The sequence below is a fragment of the Neopsephotus bourkii genome, unplaced genomic scaffold, assembly GCF_033783945.1.
Source record: "Neopsephotus bourkii isolate Nb327-2 ecotype Australia unplaced genomic scaffold, CSIRO-AGI_Nbou_v1 NB_1002, whole genome shotgun sequence".
NCBI classification, from domain to species: domain Eukaryota; kingdom Metazoa; phylum Chordata; class Aves; order Psittaciformes; family Psittacidae; genus Neopsephotus; species Neopsephotus bourkii.
The window spans coordinates 128,367-151,088 of NW_026901493.1; the positions used below are offsets into that span (position 1 = coordinate 128,367).

The 22,722-nt window shown below is 38.7% G+C and overlaps 1 protein-coding gene across 2 annotated transcripts in view; it reads right to left on the minus strand.

The window, feature by feature from the left end:
* Nucleotides 1-22,722, minus strand: part of ADAMTSL1 (ADAMTS like 1) — a 183,501-nt gene that overhangs the window by 109,876 nt on the left and 50,903 nt on the right. For both annotated transcript variants that reach the window (XM_061359996.1, XM_061359995.1), the window contains exons 5-7: nucleotides 16,819-16,945; nucleotides 11,272-11,346; nucleotides 8,156-8,313 (exon numbers count right to left, since the gene is read on the minus strand). In XM_061359996.1, coding sequence (XP_061215980.1) covers nucleotides 8,156-8,313; nucleotides 11,272-11,346; nucleotides 16,819-16,945 — 360 coding nt within the window. The remainder of the gene's footprint in view (nucleotides 1-8,155; nucleotides 8,314-11,271; nucleotides 11,347-16,818; nucleotides 16,946-22,722) is intronic.

Genomic DNA, 22,722 nt, shown 5'->3' on the forward strand with positions numbered 1-22,722 from the left:
AGTACTTAAAACTGACTGATTTCTGAATTAGATAGTCTTGGGGAATTCATACATGATGCTAGAAAAAAGTTGCAGAAAAAGAAAATGTCAAAAAGAACAATTTGTCAGAGCAATTGAAAAAACCACAACAAACCACATACTATGAAACTGTGTCTATTCCATCAAATTAAAACTGACTTCAGATCAGCAGTATTCTAAAGAAGTAAGCAAGAATAATGGTAATACAACTCCACATCCAAACACAATTTACCCAGTAGTTTCAAAGCCTGAAGAGCACAGGAACGCAAATCATGTGTGAACACATTTGGCCTATTTTTCAAACCACGAGAAAATAGATACAAAATTTTTTAGACATTTAGCTTTTTTATTTTTTTTTTCCCTTCAAATTTTTTAGAAGGGATGCATGAAACTACAGACCAATAATCTTTATGTCTGTTATGGGGTCAGTAGATAAAATGAAAATAAAGAACAGAACTCAAAGTTGGGTGCTTGAGAAGGGCTATGCTTTCTGAGCATTGTAGCTTGCTTTACTGAAGATTCATGAAGGATACTGATAAAGGTAACTTAGGTACCAGTTTTCTTTTAAGTCCCTTACCAAAGGTCCTAGACAAAATTCACATGCGTTAAGAAGATCCTCCTATGGACAAATGACTAGGTAACAGAGAATGGTCCTATAAACTGTTCCTGGAATGGATGAAGGACATGTGGAAAACCTAAGGGATGTTTGCCAGGGCATGAGTTGTTAGCCACATCCCCAGAGGAACAGGATAAAGGGTCAACCATGAGCTGACCAACTTTGCTAAAGTGAAAAATTATGAATGATAACTAAAAATGAAACTGCCTCTGAAAACACCTGAAGCTTTGGCAGACTACATTCAAGTGAATTAATGCCCGTGGGACAAAATAATTAATTTTATATGCTAGTTATACATGAAAAGGTCCTCCACACTTGCTACCAGCATTCAGAATGGTAGTAGGGCTGTTACAGGCATTCCTTTGAAATTATCATCTCAGTGTGCAGCAACAGTTAAAAAAATTAATGGAATATTACAGAGAAGAATAAAAAAAGGAGAAAACATAATACAGCCAAGGAGAATACATTTTTTGTACTGATCATTATGTGCAGTTCACTGTTTTTCAACATATATATTTATATATAATGTAATTATTCTACTTATATTAAATAAATATTAAATAATGTAATTATATTTTATTGAACTGTACTTTTATTTATAGAATCACAGAATACTTAGGGTTGGAAAGGACCTTAAGATCATCAAGTTCCAACCCCCCTGCCATGGGCAGGGGCACCTCGCTCTAAACCATATCACCCAAGGCCTCGTCCAACCTGGCCTTGAACACTGCCAGGGATGGAGCATTCACAACCTCCCTGGGCAACCTATTCCAGTGCCTCACTACCCTAGCAGGAAAGAATTTCCTCCTTATATCCAATCTAAACTTCCCCTGTTTAAGTTTTAACCCATTACCCCTCGTCCTGTCACTACAGTCCCTAATGAAGAGTCCATCCCCAGCAACCTATAGGCCCCCTTCAGATACTGGATGGCTGCTTTGAGGTCTGCACGCACCCTTCTCTTCTCCAGGCTGAACAGCCCCAATTTTCTAAGCCGATCTTCATACAGGAGGTGCTCCAGTCCCCTGGTCATCCTCGTGGCCCTCCTCTGGACTTTTTCCAACAGTTCCATGTCCTTTTTATGTTGAGGACACCAGAACTGTACACAATACTCCAGGTGAGGTCTCACGAGAGCAGAGTAAAGGGGCAGGATCACCTCCTTCGACCTGCTGGTCACGCTCCTTTTGATGCAGCCCAGGATACGGTTGGCTTTCTGGGCTGCAAGTGCACACTGAAGCCAGCTCATGTTCATTTTCTCTTTGACCAGCACCCCCAAGTCCTTCTGCGCAGGGCTGCTCTGAATCTCTTCTCTGCCCAGCCTGTAGCTGTGCCTGGGATTGCTCTGACCCAGGTGTAAGACCTTGCACTTGGCATGAGGTTGGAAATTATAGGAAATGGATATTTTCAAAACATACATTTATATATTTAAATATTAGTCAAAAATTACATGTTTATGTATGTTATAAAAATTGTGAATATATAAGCACAATGGAACTAGAAAAGGGACAGAGAAGTGAGAAAAGGATAAACCTTCCATGGACCATCTATGATAAAAGTAAAGATTAGGTAAAGTAGGACACTAGCAAAGAGCTAATGATGATATCAGAGACCTCAAATATAGAAGTAATGGGGAAACAGGGCAATAATTTCCTGTTTCTCAGAGTGGGAATATTTTCCCACTCAGAATCAGTAAAAATATTGCACCAATGGTTTAAAAACTAGATGTATTCCTTATTTCACAAAGTGCATGGTTCATTGTGGAACTCATCCCATGAGCTAAATGTTGACAGAAGGCCAAATATTGCACAAAATAGACCTACAGAAAACCCTGAAGACTGGCTCATTTGAGTCATTAGACAGAAAAGTACAAATGGAACATGAGAATAAAGAAGGAGGGTTCACAAACAGAGCATAACTTTAACCTGTTTCTTGCACTTTTCCTGTCAGTATCTGAAATCAGTTCCTCTCTGTAATAGAAACCTGAGTGAAGCAGACTTTTTGCTTGACCTAATACAGCTGTTCCAAAGTATTTATGACAGAATCACAGAATAGTTTGAGTTGGAAGGTACCTTCAAAGGTCATCTGGTCCACACCCCCTGCAATAAGCGGGGAAATATCTAACATAGATTCAATTAGAAGGAGTGATTTTAATTTATTTTTTAAATACAAGATACAAAGTAGAGAGAAAGCAAACATTTTTATGTATTTTAACAGAGATGCAAAGCAGATATAATACTAACTCACAGTGAAACACCTGACAAATAACAGACCTAACAGAGAAGGAAAATCTGAATAATGCATTTGAACTAGTATTTATTCAAACAAGCAAATTAAATTAGTATGGTTTGTCCACAAAGGCTCAAATTACTAAACAGACTGGAGGACAGCATTTATAGATGAAACACATTGATTAAGAGAATGATCATGTTGGAAGAACTACTAACTGAAATTCTCATGTGGCCACACTTGGAGTACTGTTTGCAGTTCTGGTGTCTTCAATATAAGAAAGACATAGAGCTGTTAAAGCAACTCCAGAGGAGGGCCACGAGGATGACCAGGGGACTGGAGCACCTCCTGTATGAAGATAGGCTGAGAAAATTGGGGCTGTTTAGCCTGGAGAAGAGAAGGCTGCGTTGACACATAAAAGCAGCTTCCAGTATCTGAAGGGGGCCTATAAGGATGCTTGCTGTAATGACAGGACAAGGGGGAATGGGTTAAAACTTAAAGAGGGGACGTTTAGATTGGATATAAGGAGGAAGTTCTTTACTGTGAGGATGGTGAGGCACTGGAAGAGGTTGCTCAAAGAAGTGGTAAATGCTTCATCCCTGGCAGTGTTCAAGGCCAGGTTGGATAGGGCCTTGGGTGACATTGTTTAGTGTGTGTGTCCCTGCCCATGGCAGGGGAATTGGAACTGGATGAGCTTAAGGTCCTTTCCAACCCTAACTATTCTATGATTCTAAATAATTTATATTGAACAGAAAAAAAAAAAAGAAGATATGAAATAGAATCTGTACATTGTTTTGAAAAAGACTACTACATGGCTCTCTATAAATTTTACTACATTTGCCAAGAAAAATGGTAGAATTTTTCTGAAATTGTCACAAGATCTAGTCACGATAAATAACGATTAGGTCTCTTTTCAGGCTGGTCATTACTTGTGAGCTAGACTTAGGCATTGTTACAGCAGTTATATAGTTTTTGTAAATCAGGAAATCAGAACACGTGATTTCTATGACTACCGCAAAAACAAAGTATTGAATGAAGACATAGGCTGATAAAAGCTAGTGACACAGGCCATGTCACAGAAGTGCTTCCAGCTAAGTCCAATATGCACTCTACAGACATACCTCAGGAAGACACATATCTCAAGAACTAGTATTGTTTTACGATGCAAGGACTATATTGCAATAGCCTCCTAGATTAAACAAAGTGTTTTGGTCATTTGACCTTGATAACACAAAAATTGACTCTGTCACAACTAAACTTTTCTGTGTGCTCAGCCTTCATTCTAGCTCATCTGCTTCTGGAGCCCTATCCAAACCAGATCTGCCAAGTCTAGATCCTTCACAATTTCCTGCCTGACCTCAGCCTTCCCCCAAAAATCAAGGCATAATCTTCTCTGAAAACCATTGCCAGTATCAGAAGTAAATTACAAAGAAGACCCATACTGTCATCACTCCCAATCTTCATATGATAATCTCTCTAAAATTCAACAGTGAGCCAGACATGAACAGTAGGCCCTTGCCTTTGGCTTCTGCCCTAACATGAGTATTGAAATAATTTCTCATTTTACTCCACAAGGTAAATCACTCTATGGTCCTTGTTCAGAAGTGATAATTTAATCCAATCCTGGCCCCAGTCTGACATGGCCCTTGAACCTCTCTGCCAGCTGGCTGCCTGTGCATGTGCTATCTCCTGCTTGCCCTTGCAAATCCCAAGATATTTAGTCCCAACCTTATTTTCTTTTGTTTAACCTGTACTCTAATCAAATGCATTTCTCTTGCCAGCAGTTCCTGCCAGTGCTAGATCACAACAGAGATAAGAATTGTCTGGCTCAGTATAGAGCACTGCATAACTCACATATTTTTGAGATCTGTGTTATGACCTTTTGGACAACTGGTGGCCAAAATCCTAATCTGAGCAGTAACTGCTCACAGGAACCCAGTCTGCACCATTTCTAAATCAGCCAGCAGTATCCCCAGCCACCGGCATGAAAGAAAAGAACCAGACAGTCTCTTCTGGCAGCAGCCCTTAATCAAAGCTTGTCAGCCCTGTCAGTACAAAAGACAGTATCAATATAAATCCAATCCCAATTCAAATACCTCTGACAGCCTCCAGAGAAACATTTATCCAGTCCAACCCTATGCATCCTTGATGCAAAGCTGTTGGCCCATGCAGGTCCTATGAACAAACCTTCATCATGATATAAGGGATTGAAAATCAACATAACCTAATTTAGTCTAGTCTATATCTAGGCCAACAGTGTCTTTTCCTCCAAACCAGCCCCCAATCTGTTCAACATCCTTTTCTAGACCTTCCATCAAATCCACTGGTCTTTGCTGACCCACCCCTCAACCACAGGACAAAGTTCCTAGCTATGCAAAAGCACAGCATATAAAGCAAAACGTAAGAGGCTGTGCTTTTCCAGCCCTAACCCTTCCCTGGCAATTCCTATCAGCTGTTTCAGTAAGACTGTTAAGTCATTCATATTTGCAGTGCTAATTGCATTAAACAGTCAACCCGTGCTGTTAGCATTACATTATCCAGTATAGACCCAACTGACAGTACTGATTCATCCTGTTCAGAGGAGTGGAAACGTATGCAATGAAACAATTACTCAAGGTTTCTTTACGTTGTATCTGAAATGGACATTATCAACAGAAGAGGCTTTTTAGCAGAGGCAGGTGAGTATGTGACCTTGGCAGCACAGCAGATCAGTGGCAGCTCTGCCAATAAAGGACAAGGACCCCTGTGTGATATTACCGCCACCTTCCCTAGAGCACAGGCTTAGCCAGAAAGATTTCCAAGTGAAACTGACGTTAATTTCACCAGGATTTCATCAAACATAACATTTTTTGTTGTTGTTAGAAACAAGGTGTTTCTATGTACATGAATCTGAATTTTGTATTAAAACCTCAAACTAGGGAAATACTCAGGATTTAGGAACAAATTTCAAGTGGAATTTAAGTTTGCTGGCATTTTTTTCAGGTAGTCTGCCTTTCAAACATTAAAAGTTTATAACAGGGATATATAATTGTGAAACCATGAATATAAAAACTCCAGTTCTTCTTCTGAGATAGCATCTTAATTTTTTAAAATGAGAGCTATTTTAATGAATTGTTTTTTTTCATTTACGTATCTTGTGAAAAGATTGCCAAGCGTTTAGCACATGAGGAACGTACCACTGATTATCACAAAGTCAAGAAATATAGCAATTATAAAACTCAGCTCATACAGAAACAGCATGAGGTTTCTTAATGCAATTTTGAAACACTCCATGTCACCAAGAAAGAAATTCAAATGTCAAGTTCCACATGGATTTTCTACTTCTGAATTATGTCCAGGTGTCTAACTTGACATCTCTGAATAAGAGCATTCAGAGTCAATTGAAAATCATTGTAGCAGTCATTTTGGAGACGATGATCCTAAAATTAGAGTTTTGCTACACCTACAAATTCGTTTATATCTGTTTGCATAAAACCTGCCTTGTCCCAGGAAATTAAATCTGGACAACCAGAAAGATCCCACTCCATAAGGAAAACTTGTAATACCACAGAAAAGCCTTTAATTTATTTATTATTTTTTTTAAAGTACTTTACCTTCACAAGCTGAAGGCTATAGTAAGGATGGAAAGCAGTTGACAAGCCTGACATAACTGAGAGATATGCATGCATTTTGGTTCTCCTGTATTAGTCTTTTTTTGTATGTACACTTCTGTATCAAAAAAAATCTAACAAAATATTCAGAAACTAAAAATTTTTTGTTAAAAATAACCCCACTAAATAGCTTAGAATATCTTTGTTGCATGTTAGTCTGACTTTCAAAAGGTGCAAGCACATAACATAACTAGTAAAATAGCTTACTCTCCACTCAGCAGTGTCTGTTCCACCTGTGTCTAATCCAGCTTGTTTCTCATATTGGCCATACAGTTAACATACAAGTAGGGTGCTGACTTTAGTTTAACCAGTAGTTCTTACCTTGCTAGATAGAGAAGGAAATGCAAGGACCAAGTGATAAAGGTTTTTTCCTTGTCATAAAAGACAACAGTAGAAGTAACTGGAACACAGCCCAACCCTGCTGTTACCGTTTCAGGGCCATTGGTATACATGACCATCTCTCCCCAACAGGTATGTTCTAATGAACCAAGCTACCTTGCATTCATAGACAGCACAAATAATAAAAAGCGAGCAATTCTGTTTACATCTCACTGATGTACATCATCCGTAATACAGGTAAAAGTGGTTTAGGCACTTTGAATTGACCAGCATCTGTTTTATTAACGCATTTTAATTCTGACCTTCAAAGAGAAGGGAATGCACTCTTCAGGCCAGGCTTCTCCTTGTGAACCAGTCCTGATAACATCTGCTTGCATTTTGTGCTGCTAACTTACCAAGATGGTTAAGGGACAGTCTATAGGGCTCTGCTACTTCCCAAGCTAAACCATTCCAGCCCAGACCAGCTTAACCCAATCCAATCACGTATTGCCTTTTCCAGTTTACTGTTCAAACTCCTAGCTGCCATCAGTTCTAGGTTAAACCAAATGTCATCTACCTCTGCGGCCCACAGTGAAAAATGTATGTAGTCCTGGAAATGATGCAGGTTTTACAGTTTTACAGCTGAAATCCTTCAAGCTCCTTGGATCTACTGGAAAAGGATTTGTTTTATTGTAATTCCCAAATGTTTGGGTTTGTATGTGTGTTTCCCCACAGAATGTGTGTATCGCTTCCAGCAATGTGTTTTATATTACCTGGAAGAACAGAAATGCTTTAATGGGAGGAAATAATTTTATTCTTATTGCCAGTGCAACACAAAGCAGAACTTCAAAATGACACCATGACTTCTCAAGCAAAGTCATTCCATTTATTTTTGAGCTTGGGGACCTCATTCTCCACTCCCTTACAGTCTTCTGTGCAATAATGCTAGTATAAACCCCAGAAATAATGGGACAAAGACACGGACTTTCTTTCTTTTTACTTGTCATAGATGAAGCAAGCTGCGTGTCCCTGATTTCTATGTACCTCAGTAGCACATCCAGAAAGTATCTGCCTTTTCTTGTGGTGAGTTCATCTTTCCTCTTTGGGGCACACATTGGATATACCTTTCTTGGCATAAACTCAGTCTTTTTTTCCTGAGGAGTGTTATCAGATATTTAGCTGTAAAGAATTTCACATAGAGTTTGAGAGCTAGGCTTTCTGGTAAATGTCTACTGGAAAATGAAAGTCTAGGAAAATCTCTTTAATCATTCTAATGCATCTTGGTTTTACTTTTTGGTGCTGTAAATGGTCAATGACCAATGACCCTTACCTTGATAGTGAAGTCTGTAGTGAGAGGCCCAGGTATTCTCAATATCTCCTTGTCAGGTAACTTTTGGAAGCTAATGCTAGAATTCTCCATGAGGAAGGAGCCTGTGGAGCTGAGGGTATTTTCACTCTTCACACCTTGGAGAGTCCTGGTTTCCAAATCTGACAAATGCAAACAAATAACTGGAAACTAGAGCATTATAATTTGTAGTAAGAGCAGAAAAAAGCCCCAACACAAAACAGGGGTGGTAAAGATTTGCCTCCTAAATTAGTGACAATGCAACTCTTTTGTTCTTTTCCACAGTTCATTCACATTCCTATACTTTCATGTTCATTATTTTTTCTTCATCAGCTTTTTGGCTTTATTCAACTCTTAGTTTCAAGATCCATGTTCACGTTCTCACCAATAGGTCATGTTTTTACTTTCTTCCAGATACATTAATCCATTCCTAGTTAGGCATATTTGTGGTTATTTAACTTACTCTTAGGAAGTCACTCTCCTATGTGGAGCATGACTCAGACCTTCACCCATGAGTGCTGGCTTTGTTAAGTTGCTGTTCCCTCTTCTAGTTCAAAGATCAGTCACTAACCACGTGTTGCTATGGTAGACAATTAACTGAAAGCAAGACAGCCAGGAAAAAAATCAGTATGACTGCAGTCCTTTCCTCCTCTCCAGAAGTAGTCTGATCCATTCCAGCAGAATAGGGAGTGCTGAACCCTCCTGAGCTCTCCCTCTGTATCTCTGCATCCACAGATCCCCAAAACTGGGCATTAATTAAGATACTGCTTTGTGGCAGTTACTTTTGATTGCTAAATGTAAAAAACATATTAAATAATTGATTAAATAGAAATAAACAGTTGGAAAATAGATCTGCTCCATCATCTAGCCAACCTCCCCACCAACTCCAAATTGTTATACAGCATGTTCACCAGTGACTGGTTTCTGGTAGTTATTTCAAAATGACAACAGATTTCATCATGAAGGATTGCAAAACTAATGCTTTCACGTGTATCTGTGAAATTATGCACAAAATCTCCCACGCAGAGAGGAAGCTAAGGCAAAATCTTAATTAGATGTGGACATACTATTAATCTGTGATGAAATAATAGTTTCAGAGACAGTAAATGGGAAAAACATTTTTATTAGCACATATGAAGTTGTTAATTTGGGGGGAAAAGTTAATTGCAGTAATATGACTGTTTTTCAGGATGGCGTATGGGAATTATTTCATGAAGGAAGTTGCTGATGCAGTACACTAAGAATTTGCTCCATATTAATGAATTCTTTCATTTTCAGTGAGACTAGTAACATCCTTTGTGATGCACTCAGCCATATACTTATTTCTGGACAAGACTGCATGTGTCAGGGATAAAGATGGTTTTAAGACTTGTCTGTATATTATTAGCCCCCTGTTAACTTCTCCCACAATCAAAGTTCATAGGGCAAAATACTCCCTCCCTCTCAACTTATTTTATCTCATACATACATAAAATCCTTTGATGGGTGAACAGAAAGATTCATGGAGACATGTGAAACAAGAAAGAGATGTATTTGGAGTTATTAATGTTTACACAGAGCAGTTAATCTAAACTCAACCAGTGTCTCGGGCAGACCTCACTCATTGAAATCTTTTTGCTGTAAAATGTGATATGGCCTGAGTGAAGACACCTTTAGATTTATCTCTCCTACTAAAATCTCTAAGCTGTGTTATAGCTCAATTTCACTGAAAAAATAATAAAAGTATGAAATTTTTCTAACTTGGAAGAAAGTATCTGTACTGGGAAAGAAGACAGGAGAGAAAGGGTAAGTACAAATCATTTACTGGGAAAGTAATAGCAACCATTCTAGAGCAGCTCAGGAATACCCAAAGGGACACTCAAAAACTGAAGTGCAGGCAGCATTTGAACTTGTAAGAAGAACATAATACATTTTTTCCTTAGTTTGTAACCTGTAATTTGCTGTTCATTATTCATAGCTTTAAATCTAAAGAACCATTAAAAGATTATGGTGTGCCCACTGTTTCCTCAACACAAGCAGTGAGCTACAGAACAGGACTGATAAACCTACCCTCATTTTGCCACTCAGTAGAAGCTCTTTGGGTGAAAGAAATCTGGAGAGGGTGAGAATAGTTTGGTGTTTCACCTCCTTGCTGACACTAACTTTTTTATTTATACTGACAAGCTTAAAGAACTCTAACTGGTCTGTACTACAGGAAGCTCCTATTACGTTTTGGAAAAGGAAAACAGGAAACCTACTTATCTTACAATAATTTGTGCTTCTAAGAGGTTATGAAGTACAGTTTGTGTCTTTCCTGGCAGTAAATCCCATTTACCGACACTGCAGTGTCCATTTGCTGCTGATGAAATAAGGAGCAGCTTGTGAGCAGCTACTGCATTATAAAGTCAGAGAGAGGGATGAACAGAGTTTCTATTAATGAAATAAATGAATTTGCCTTCAGTTCTCCTGGAGTGTTCTCAAATCCTGCAACCCTTCTCATGGAGAAGAGGCATACACAACTGCTGGCATACAGAGTTCCCTGTCAGACAAAGCAGGCAAGTGTTATATCTACAAAGGGATGAGCTAGCAGCACTTATTGGTCTTAACTCTAGCAATATCACTACTAAGGAGCAGGGTTTGTCTTTTGCATGTTCTTTCTGATCAAATTTTTGTATGTGCATGTGTGCATTTGTGTCCATCTATGAAGTAAGAGCAATTATCAAAACAGAAACATATGTTAAAGTTATGAGCAGCTTGATGGCTAAGCTCAGCTGTAGGGAAGCTTATACTTCCCTGTTCTCAATACTTCTTCACTCACTAGGATATATTTTATTAATTTGTAACAAAAGCACTTGGCACCAAGTGAGCAAGCCAAAGGACAAGCAATCAGAAATGACTGAGAAATTATGCAGGGGCAAACGATTCTGCAGTGTTAGCTAAGCTCTACTCTGAAGAGTGTGTAACACTGATGTAACTAGGTCCTTGGAGAACTTCTGAGGGCAGGATTCATCCCTGTGTCAAAATCAATGATCTGAGAGAGAGACATCAGATACCACAGTGAAAATAAAACATTGCGGGTTAGCAAGACTTTCATAAACAAATGTACACTAACTTCTGCTTACATAAATGATCGGGTCCTTTCAGCATGAGGCGAATTTGCCTGCTTCCATAGGGAATAGCAACCACCGTATCATCCACTGTGGGAAGGCAAAAATGCATGGAGTAAACAAGCAAAGAAATTCTCATCTGTTTTTAAACAAGCAGTGAAATAGGTACTTACAAGTCAGTCAAAAATAAAGCTTTTAGACCAATTAAACAACTCTATGAATTATGAGAGAACATCACAGATCTGTAGAACTCCTTAAATGTGATAAGAACCTTCTACTTGGAAAAACCAAAACCTCTTGGTTTTCTTTATTCTCAACTTCTTCACAATCATTTCTGGATTTCAATCTCAATAGCTGGCTATTTCACCATGGGTCCACTTAAACCTCTTCCATGGCTTTTGAACTGATGTTTGTGGTGAAGTAGAGAAGCATAAGCCTATTCTGATGTTAAACCAGAAGCGCCCATTCCTTCATTTGACTCTCCCAGTTGAACGCTACAGCTTCTTCACAACCCTGCCCATGCTTTGTGGTGATCTCCCACTTCCCTCAGGCATGCCTCCCTCTAACACCTTTTATTTTAATGTTAAGAAGTGCTATAATTCTGCTTCCCTTTCCACACCATTAACAGAAAGTCCCTTGAAAAACAGAAGCCCATTAGACTGTAAACAGGCCTTAGAGAAGGAACTTGCACCTGTGAAGCCCTTGGAAGCTTTGCAATTGGATTTAAACTGAAGTGTGAATTAGAATGTAGGTCACATGCTGCTGTGAAAGTTGGTTTGGTCAGCAATTCTAAAGAGACAGCAACCTCAGTAATTTCCCAAAGGGAGACAGTAAAGAAAGGTGTGGATAGATGCTAGAAAATGTTCTTAGTTCTCTGCCTGGGTTGTGGAGTTAGTGCCCAGAGAACACTGACCTAGACTACCCAGCATGCCTAGGTTTTTCATTCACCTTTCCCTATCCTTCTGCTATAATTAGGAGTTGGGAAAGAAAAAGTATGCGTGCCTAACCGGTTTTCTTTTGGGGGAAGGTGATAAAAATGAGAGGAATGAAGCCCCTTTTACCATCTGTTCATTATTGCCACTCACACCTGTGTCATGTAATGACTGCTAGCAAGAACCATAGCTCTATTCCCAAAGCAATGCGTTGCTTTGTCAGGTAAGTCTAACTCAGCCCGTAAAAACATATTTTCATCCAAACATATGAGATGGGGCCTTAAGTTTCTGACCAGACCAAACTCGCATAACTGTTCCAGCCTAGCTAGATCAGCACTCTCAATTACCAGCAAAATAGTTATTAATTTTGTCATTTTATATAAAAAATGGAGACAAGGGAAAAATTGAAGGCTACAGGAAACAGGGACTTCTAAAAACCACATTCATTCATTCATTCAATCCTATGTGTTGAAAATGTGAACTATAACCCCTTTAAATTTTAAATTCAGTCAAGTGCCATAGGAATTTCTGCCACTTTTATATTGGAGAGATTTATGGGATAAAATAGCCATACTTTTGTGACCTCTTAATATCCTAGAAGTGAAGGGGTAAATGTAGTCAGTCTGATAAATCTCTGAATGTCACAAGAATTGCATAGAGATGAAGCCCAGGCTCTTCTGAGCTTTGTCACCTCTTTCAAAATCTGATTTGAGAGGTTTCCTCAATCTACCCAGAAATTACAGCATCTCCTAAGACTTCTGTACCACTGGGGCTAAACTCTATTCAGCACACATTCTGCTTATACACATCTTGGATATCACATTAACAGGCCAAGGTAGACATCCTTCATTTTTACACAGAATTCAGATTTTCCATTTGGAAAGACAAATATTCAAGTCTTACAAAATTCTTTAAATATAATATTGCTATTTTAATGCTGATTTTATTGGTACCATTCTGGCAGTCACATTCAAGATACCTACTAGGATAAATACACTTTATCCATTTTGGGGAAAAAAAATCCATGAGAATGACACATCATTTTGCTGTATAATATATATATCATGTTTATTGGAATGAGCCTAGAAAAAAACAATAACCTCAATTTTTCAAAAAATATTAATGGTCTCTTTGCAAGTCTTATTTAAAGACAGTCATATGTCATTATATTTGACTGTCTCTCAGCAATGAGCTCTGTGCTTGAGAGTTAACCACTCACTGATACGTTGCAGTTTAAATCATGCAACCTTATATACTATGTATTTGTAGTATGTCTCTTCTGCTCCAGGGTCTTGCTGGGACTGTATTTCACCTGATTTTGTCATTTCTCTCCATTTGAAATCCTAGCACACTTTGTGCGATATGTAAATCTCAGTGGGATTTATGCTTATCACAGTGCTTCCTGCTTTTACAAGCAGAAGCAGTAGGGACTGAAGGATGATTTCCTAAGGTTAACAGTGATAAGAAGGAGACATTTCCTGTGAAGAGACATGTGGAATTAAGCACGGTAATATTTAACCACAGCTCCTTCCAACAATAAGCAGACAGGCAGACTGTGGAGCAGCTGTGTGATGCACTCTGAAGAAAAGGAAGAAAATGTATTAATGAGTTGTTGGTTTTTCTCAAGGGGATGTACAGGGTGGTGAGGGAGGGTCCCAGATAACTGAAAGAACAGCAGCCCAGGGTTGTGAAGAAAGTGCAAGAATTAAGGTAAAGGTTATACGTCAGGTACATACACCAGATTCCCATGAGAGATAAGTTTCTTCTGGTTTTGGATTTTGAATATGGATGTTGTCCAAATGGTCTGTCAGTTTTCATGATGAAAAATGGATTTGTTTCTATTTCCCCATTACTACTGCTGTTCAACTGAAATTTGGAACTGCATCTGGTTTTGAAAACCATGGCAATCTGATTACTAGTCAGAGAAGTATCTATTCTGTCTCAGCATAGCAATTTCTACAATTCTCTTTCAAATGTAATTTACTTCAGCAGTAGATGTCAATCCTTTTTTTTAGTGAAATACTATCTTTGCACAAGGTGATCAGCAGACTTCACCCACCACTTGTGGGCTAAACTCTCCAGCTCCATGGTGAATACAGAGAAGCATGCTTAAATATAGCTTATCTCCATAGGAAGATACATACACTCTTTCCAAAATGAGATATTAAAAAAAAAGGAAAGAATTGGGGTTTTTTGCACCCAAGCTTAAAACTAAGAGAAAAGGATATTTCTGGCTTTTTGTTTATTTATTTTTTAATAGAAACAAGAGCATAGACACAGGTACTTCCTTTTTCACAAAAATGCAGGAGAAAATTCAATATTACATTGCCTCCTGCCCTTCTATGCTTCTCTTTCTGAGGCCACTGGAAGAGATATATACCCTTATAAATACTGAAGAAGCTGTTCCCATAGCAAGTGTTAAGTGTTTAAAAGCTCTATGAATTTCTTTCTAGTAATATCCTTCTCCTATGCTCCTATCCTTCTCACATAAACAGCATGGAGAAGTGAACTGGATAATGCCACCAAGAGAAAATGAATTGAGTTTGATGAGCTCATCCCTGTATCTGGGGTGGTTTTGAGATACAAACAACTTAGAAACTGTTGGGAAAGCACTGGAATAAAGGTCACTGTCCAGTTTCCTTCGCACGGTGCTCAAACCTGAATGCTGTACTCTGTTAGGCAAACAAAAATTCCAAGTGAGTCCACAGAACACCTTCACTGATATCTGGTCACTGTTGCACATGCTCCTTCTGATTTTTCTTATGTTCCACAGCAGTCTGGCTCACATAGACTTTTAACACCTTGTTCACACCATGGACAAAATATGACATTAATTCTTGAGAAATGAGGATTATTTTGTAGAGATAGCTGGGAATTAAGCTATTGACTAGCCAAATATAAGCCAGTCATTCCAGAAAGTATATCAGGCTCTGATCCCAGATATGCTAATGTAGCTACGTTTACAGTGACAAATTAGCAAGATGCTGACACAGAAAAAGTGCCAAAGTGACAGATATTTAAACAACCCTGGGGAAGATTAATGCAGAAAATAAACACAGAGTAGATTTTTAAAAGCTTTTTGAAATTTAAATTCTCAGCATGTAATTTTCACAGCATGTATATAAACTATTCTATGATTCTATAAAGTGGAAGCAAAACACAAAAAGAGTTCATATTAATTCATACATGTGAAGGAGATCCATAAGTGTGTCTTTAAAACCATAAAAAGCCAATTCAAAGGAACACTTACTTTTGGTGTATTTGAAATTTGTACTGTGTTGCCTAACTACATGTATGTTTATAGCAGGGGAGAGAATAATGCCACGTGGTTTATACAGACTGCATACAAAATCTGATTAGCTACTTCAGTTCTGTATAAAAATTATTGGCATGCAAATATGTTTAAGCTATCCATTCTCTGACATTTTTTTCACATTTGTCTCACTCTAATAATATGCTTTCTGCCATCTGCTCTTCTACCTATATAGCATCCTACCTATATGACATTAATAGCAAACCATTCAACATAGAGACTATATTTCACTAAAAATTTAGTACTGCCTATAATATTTAGTGTCTTTATCCTCAGTAGAAGAGAGAGAAGCACCTTTTTACCACAAAGCAACTGAAAAGCAATGAATTATTCTTACAGGAAGACATATTTGCCAAGAAAGTTCACAAATACTGTGGTCTCTCAAGCAGCCTGGAGAGTTCTGAATCAATTCACATTGCAGAAACAGTAACAATGAGGTGAAATTCCATTCCTAAATCTTTGTGAAATATTTCCTTTTCACTCTAATGTGCAGTTCTGCCTCAGCAATGGAACTCTTATGAGAGTTATCCCTCCCTCCCTTCTTCCCAACGTGCCTCTCTGCCTCCCTCCCTCTCTTCTTCCTTCCACCCTTCCTGTCTTTTTACCCTTCCTTCAAACTGCCCAAACATGCCCCATCTTTCCTCCCAAAACTATAGCTGCGTCTGTGGTGTTGCAACCAAGGAGAAAAGCCTGCCTGGCGTCCAGGATACACTAACCCTGGCACTGGGGCACACTAGTGCTCTTTACCATCCTGAGCTGAAGCTGTCTCAGTGTGCAGGTAAGCCCATATCTGCCTGTACCCGCCCATGTAGCCACCTCCTGATGACTCAGGCACCTCAGTCCACCCCAGGACTGAGTCAGTACAGTATATATATATATATATATATATCTCAGTCTGGGAGGGAATACTCTGCCATGTTGGCAGCACCATCCCCCCAGGGTGCCCCTCTGCTGCAGAGCAGCATAAACCACTGTTCAGAGCAGTCTTGACTGTGTCCTCTATGCCTGGCCAGCTGTGTACAGCCAGACCAGAATGAGTAGAAGCAGCTCTTCTCATTCTGCCCCTCCTTACAAGCAACTAGCTAACAGAGATGGGAAAATTATTGGTGGCACCTTCCCACAATCCTCTGTCCACCCCCACAGCCAGAGCTGTAGTCTGAGCAAGCCTAATTTAACCCATGAGAGAAAAAAAACTGTGGGGACAGCCAGACTGACCATGACCATGCAACTGCCTGAGAAAGAGTGAAGTATATCTTGCAAGAAATGCGTATTTCACTAAGAGGGGAAGATGGCACTTGACCAGAAGGGACAGCTTACGTTTATTTGCTGAGAGCTGGGACTTATACTGGCCTCGAACCAGCCGGCAGGTGGTCCCATCACCATTGCAAACCCCACAGTTGTCTTCTTTGACAGCACTTCCCAGCTGGTGGTCACAGCCAACGATCTGGCAAGAAAGAAAGATGTGCAGTTCAATATGAGCATCTACTGACTGACTGCTCGATCCATCTCTGCAACTAACTGCCACCAAGCTTCTCTCTAGGCATCTCTAGATGGCTGTAAAGTGCCTTAGCAATGAAAGAGGCTGAGCAAATCTGGCTGGGAGTTTGAACTGAATTCAGATGTGAGATAGCGAGCAGGTTAGTACTCGATGGCTTTTGAGTCCAGAGAAAGAAAAGAGTATTGTTGGAGATTGTTTTTTAGGGCACTGTGAACATTTATTGGACAGACACCAAAAAAAATTTCACTTATTATAGTTTCAAAAAGAAAAATGCTTGAGATAAATAACAGAGATATGGAGCAGACAGATAGATAAAAATAAAGAGCAGCACAGATAAATGGCAACATGGCTGAGATCTCAGTGAAATTTTATCTGCTCTGCAGTTAGGAAAACCATGTGGTTTTAATTATGTTTGACAATAATCTTATTCCATGCTATCACTGCCTGTGTTGACATTGTTAAAGATCTGATAAACAGGAAGAAATGGTTAAAACAAAGAACTGAAAGTCAGAAGTGCAATTACCTGCTCTGAAACTGGCTTTACGCTTATATGCAAATTGTTTGATTCAAAACCTAAAAAGCTGAATGGATGAACTAGGTTTCTGAGTTTGTAAAAAAAAAAAAAGTTCTAAGGAGAATAAAATATAAATTTAGAATTAAATGCATTTAAAATTAAAGAAACAGAATATAAATTTATTTAGCATAGTGCTGAATGTAGGCCTTTTGTTTGAACTTACATTTCTACATCCAAGTTATGAATTTTGCACATAAATAATTGAAACCCAAGAAATTCAGCAAGTCCATACGATGTTATAATTAACTTCATACATACTGGAAAATAAAAGGCTTTAACATTCTGGCATACACAGTAAGTAATGGAAAAATATTTGTGTATAAATTCTACTTCTGAGGAGTTTGCTCTAAGACTCTAAGCCAAAGTATATATAAACACAGGGAATTTTTAATGAAGTGTTTATTTCAGCTTTAAATTTTCCTGCATCTGTGAGTTTCAGTTATATCAGAGAGTTGAGTCCTAGAAACTGATAAGAGCAAACAGAGTACTTACTATGCAGACTCATACAAACTGCATGTGTAACTTGGTTACTTAAGTATTGAGACCAGTATTACTTATTTGTGCAAATCTAGTGTGCAGAGCTGCAGACCTCTGTTAGGGTGAGATGTACTTCTGGGTTTGACACTTCATGTTCACTTGCCTGTGAAAACTTAGGCTTGGATTAATATCCAGTGTTTACTTTTAGCAATTAAATACCCATTTCTAACATCATTATTTTACTAGTGGCACAATAGCACTTTCTTTGGTTATCTGCTATGTTGATAGTATAATAAATTTAATTTAAATCATTACAGGTTCAGTTTCAGGCTTGATGATATCTATCATCAAAATTCTTTGACTTTACCCATTTCTACTGGGTCAGAACTGGGTCAGTCTTCAATGCTTTTGCATTATATTACAATGTCTCCAAGGGAATTAATGAGGGTGAATGGAATAATGGTCATGCATAAACGATACATTTCCCTGAAAACCTAGTCATATCAAGACTACAAGAGACATTTTATCATAAGTACCACTACAGTAATGGTTAGATAGCTGAAGCAAAGTTAAGATTATCTTGATTGTGACTACTCCATACAGAGCTTCCAAGTACAGACCTAAAAAAATTACATCAGTGATACCATGTAACATTTAGGTCTGTTTTTTTTCTGAATGAGAATACCCCTACAGAAGCTGGTATACAGAGACTGGTTTGCTTTAACATTCATGAATATCCCTGTATAGACAAGATGCGAAAAAAAAAGTCATCTGCATGACCTGAAAACTGTATGACATGATGCCTATAAATCAGCTTTATCTCCTTCAGAATATTACAGCTTACTAGCACCCACAGTGAGAAAGGTCTTGCTGAGGCACCAAGGCATCAGAGGAAAGGCTGGAATTCCCTTTCATAGGTGCTCATAACATATTTTATATTCACTCAGCAATTCAGTCTAGAGTTGTATACAAATCTATATGCCTTTGCCTATTTTGAAAAGAACATATGAACTGCCTGGATACAAAAGGGATGAATCTTAAATCCAGGTATGAGACCACCAATTTCGAAGGCAGGCTTCACTACTTTAAAGCCTTTTTAACTTTATGAATCATTAGCTAACATGTTGCCATAGGGTGTAGTCTGATTAAAGTTAACTTATAAATTGAGTAATTTGGAGCTAAGTCACAACTTGTAGAGGAAACTGCCAGGAAAATCTCAGGTGTGAAAGGAAGTTATATTGTGGTTCCCTGCTCATTTTGAGTTGGACACCTACTGCCAGTGTATAGTATAAAAGTATTTCTTTTGCTGAAATGGAAGTAGGAGCAATATGGAGACCTCTTATAAACACCAAAACTTGTGTGGCATGAACAAAGTATGTTTTAATCTTCCTGTACTTGATAGTCTCTCAGATAAATTTATGCTATTAGAAATTTTAATGAAATTAATTAAATTTCCTATTTCTCCCCAAGGTTTCTTCAGAGCCTTTTTCTCTTTTTCATAAAAAACCCCACTTATGAATGATTAATCAACTCCTGAAATAAAAAAATATTCCAAGACCACCGGTGGGTTGTTTTCTTTTTTTTTTCTTAACCACCTAGGGAAATACTTCTTCCATCTTTTTGGGGTAACTACATTTAGCAAAAGGTTGGTAGTGTTTGCAATGGAATCACTGATTCTTTAAAATGAAAATCCCTACTCTAAATCTCTTATATCACTTTTTAGTAGCTCTTACTTGGAAATATTATGTAGACTGGACCCTTATGAAAGTAAAAGATCAGAAAAGGAAATATAAAAGTGCTCCTGAAAAACATACTCATGAGAATAGCAACTTCTGTCTCTATGAGCAGAAGAAACATATTTTACTGAGTTGAGAGTATATAATTTCCATGATATTATTTTCCCTCTCCTTCAAGGCTGTAGATAACTACTGCAAAAGATGAACATATGGGTAAAAATATGCCACCATGCCCCCAGAAATCTGCACAGAGTTAGCAAGGACCAGGAAGGCAGAATTTTTTCTTTCACCATTCACCTGAAAAATGCATGAAACATAGATAGGACGTTTTGAAATGCCTGTTACCAGGTTGCCGAAGATGTGACACTCTAGGGGAGACCCAGCTATCAGAAAAAAGTAGATTTGCTTATGCTGCAGAGCTAGAAAAGCCTGCTGAGACTCTGACCCATGGGCATACTCATCTGACTGGGGGATGATCAAGGACTCATCATGAAAGTAAGCACCACAGAACGAAATGCTTCATCAGCTTGCTAAGCAAAGGAGTGAATAGGGATATTGTATCTCTAATGTACATCTCAGAGTAATGGTTTGGTGGACACAGTTTGAAAGAAAATAGTGACATCTTTGAATCAGAGGTCTAGGGAATATTTCACTCTCTGTAAAGCTTTGAAATGTCAAATCCTCATCTTGATTTGAAACTAGAACTGGTGTTGAAATTCTGAAGTTTTTGTGGGATGGAAACTTCCTTTTCCAATACATTCTTGTCCTGATTTTAATTTATCCTGCAGGGCTTATGGAGATGAATTCTTTTTCAAACCATAAAGGGCTGGGAAGGAAGCCCCCAACAGGAACAAAAAATGGATTTCTGCAACAAACTGTGCCTAGAAATGTCCTTAAGTAAGCAGTTTTATACTCATTTCTATTGCATGTTAAGCCTCCTCCCCTTAAAGCAGGCTAATGAAGCACAGACTTTCCACACTGAGATCTTTTGAGTTTCAAATTGCTGAAGTGTGGTCAGAGGCTTGCCCTGCAGATTGTTACCACACAAAACGTCAGAAACAGCTTCACTAAATTCCCTGACAATCTAATTGAAACCCCATTAAAATCTAGAAAATGCACTTATAAGTTCAATAGGCTTTGGATGGAGCTCTTGCGTATTTCTAAAGCTGTGCCTGTGAAGCTTGTTGCTATTGTGGGTAAAGTCCCTTGTAGTAGTAAAGGAAGATCATGCAGAACTCTGGAGATTTCTCAGTATATGGAAGATGTCACACATCCAGTACCAGGAAATTACAGGTAAGTACCAACTCCCTGACCTTTTTTACCATCTCTAAAATGAGCTGATTTTTTTATTCTTACTGATTTAGCATAAAAAGTTGGTAACAGAAAGCCAGAATAATAGCAGCTAATCTCTACTTGGCCAAGCCTGAATTGTCTTCTGGCATAATGTACTACAGTTCTGCTCAGAGGTAAAGATTCCATACTACATTTTAGGCTGAAATCCCACACTTCATGCTGACTCTGATTCCCATCCCCCAAAACACTTTTACTCCACTGAGAGCCAATGAGTTGGGAAAACAGAAAAAATAGGGACATTCCTGACTCTGAGATACATTTGCAAAATAATCTTTACAGGACACTGCAAGAAAAAGACGTCCATCAAGTTAACAAAGCAACTGTTCATGTATAGTTTAAAAGCATTAAGTTAAAAGTCCCACAGCAGGAGTTGGAACTAACTTACTGAGTGCGTGCATGAATGTTATGTATGTATGTGTTTCCCTTGAACTCTGGCTCAGTTTAGCAGATTTTTCCAGAAATAAAACTGGACCAGCAATGACAGGTTTTGCTTCAGACCAGCTAGACTAGAAATGCCCTGAAGTAAGAAGTTTTCATAATAATTTCTATTCAGTACTAAGAAACTCTGGGCAGGAAATAATGTAATAAAGCAAGCTTGCAAATCTAGCCAATTATAAATAAATCTCTCTGGTTTTCAAAGGCCACGTCTGCAGTTCAAACACAAGAAGTTCTGAGAATCTGAGAAAAACAAAGTTGCCCTTCACACATATACCAATCTGGGGCTCAATCTGGGACTTGTGTTGATTGTCACTCCTCAGCTGAAGAAAGTTTTGGATCAGAGCCACTGTTTCAACCGGGTCCAAAATCCTGTTTTACAATCAGGACGAAGAGCTGTCGTACTCTTAAATTACTGTGGAGAGAACAAGCTATGAGCTGTACAGCAAACTGGAACTGGATTGGTGTCTGTGATGAAAAGACTCACAACCCCTGCTGAAGTGATATCTGCCCTTCAATTCACTGACACCTTATCATGAGAGTTCAGAGCCTCGGCATTTTTTTGGCACAGCCTGCTGAGATTGTCCTGTGACAGGCAGCCTTGTGCAGCTGGGCAGAACCCTCCTATGTCCCAAAGAATTTAGTTAAAAGCACACCACAATCATCAATTGTAATTGAAGACCATAAGATGATTTTCACAACATCAAGGCAATTTGTGACTGCGCTGTTAACAGTAGCCCCAGTGACATGTGCAATCAATATACTCACTTGGCACTTGAGCCAAACAAAACTTGCAACCGTTCAGGCAGTGTAAACAAATTTCAATCACTGATAAGTAGCCTAATTGTTAAATAGAACCACTGGAGTGACTGAGATCTACCTTCCAACACACTAAGCATGTGGCTGGCCAGCTCAGTGATTTGTCATTCCTTGTTGCCTTATGTACCACTGATCCACTGGAAATGACTTGCAGATCCTGCTTTATATCTGCCCCAAGACACAGCATTCCTAGCTAGACAGGGTTGTCTGCTACTACTGTTTTTAAACCCAGACCAAAACCCTCATGGAGCCTCACCTGCCCGGCACAGCAGACGCAATACTCTGAGAATCAGTGTTTCAGCCAAAGCTCTAGAACCGTACAGCAAACA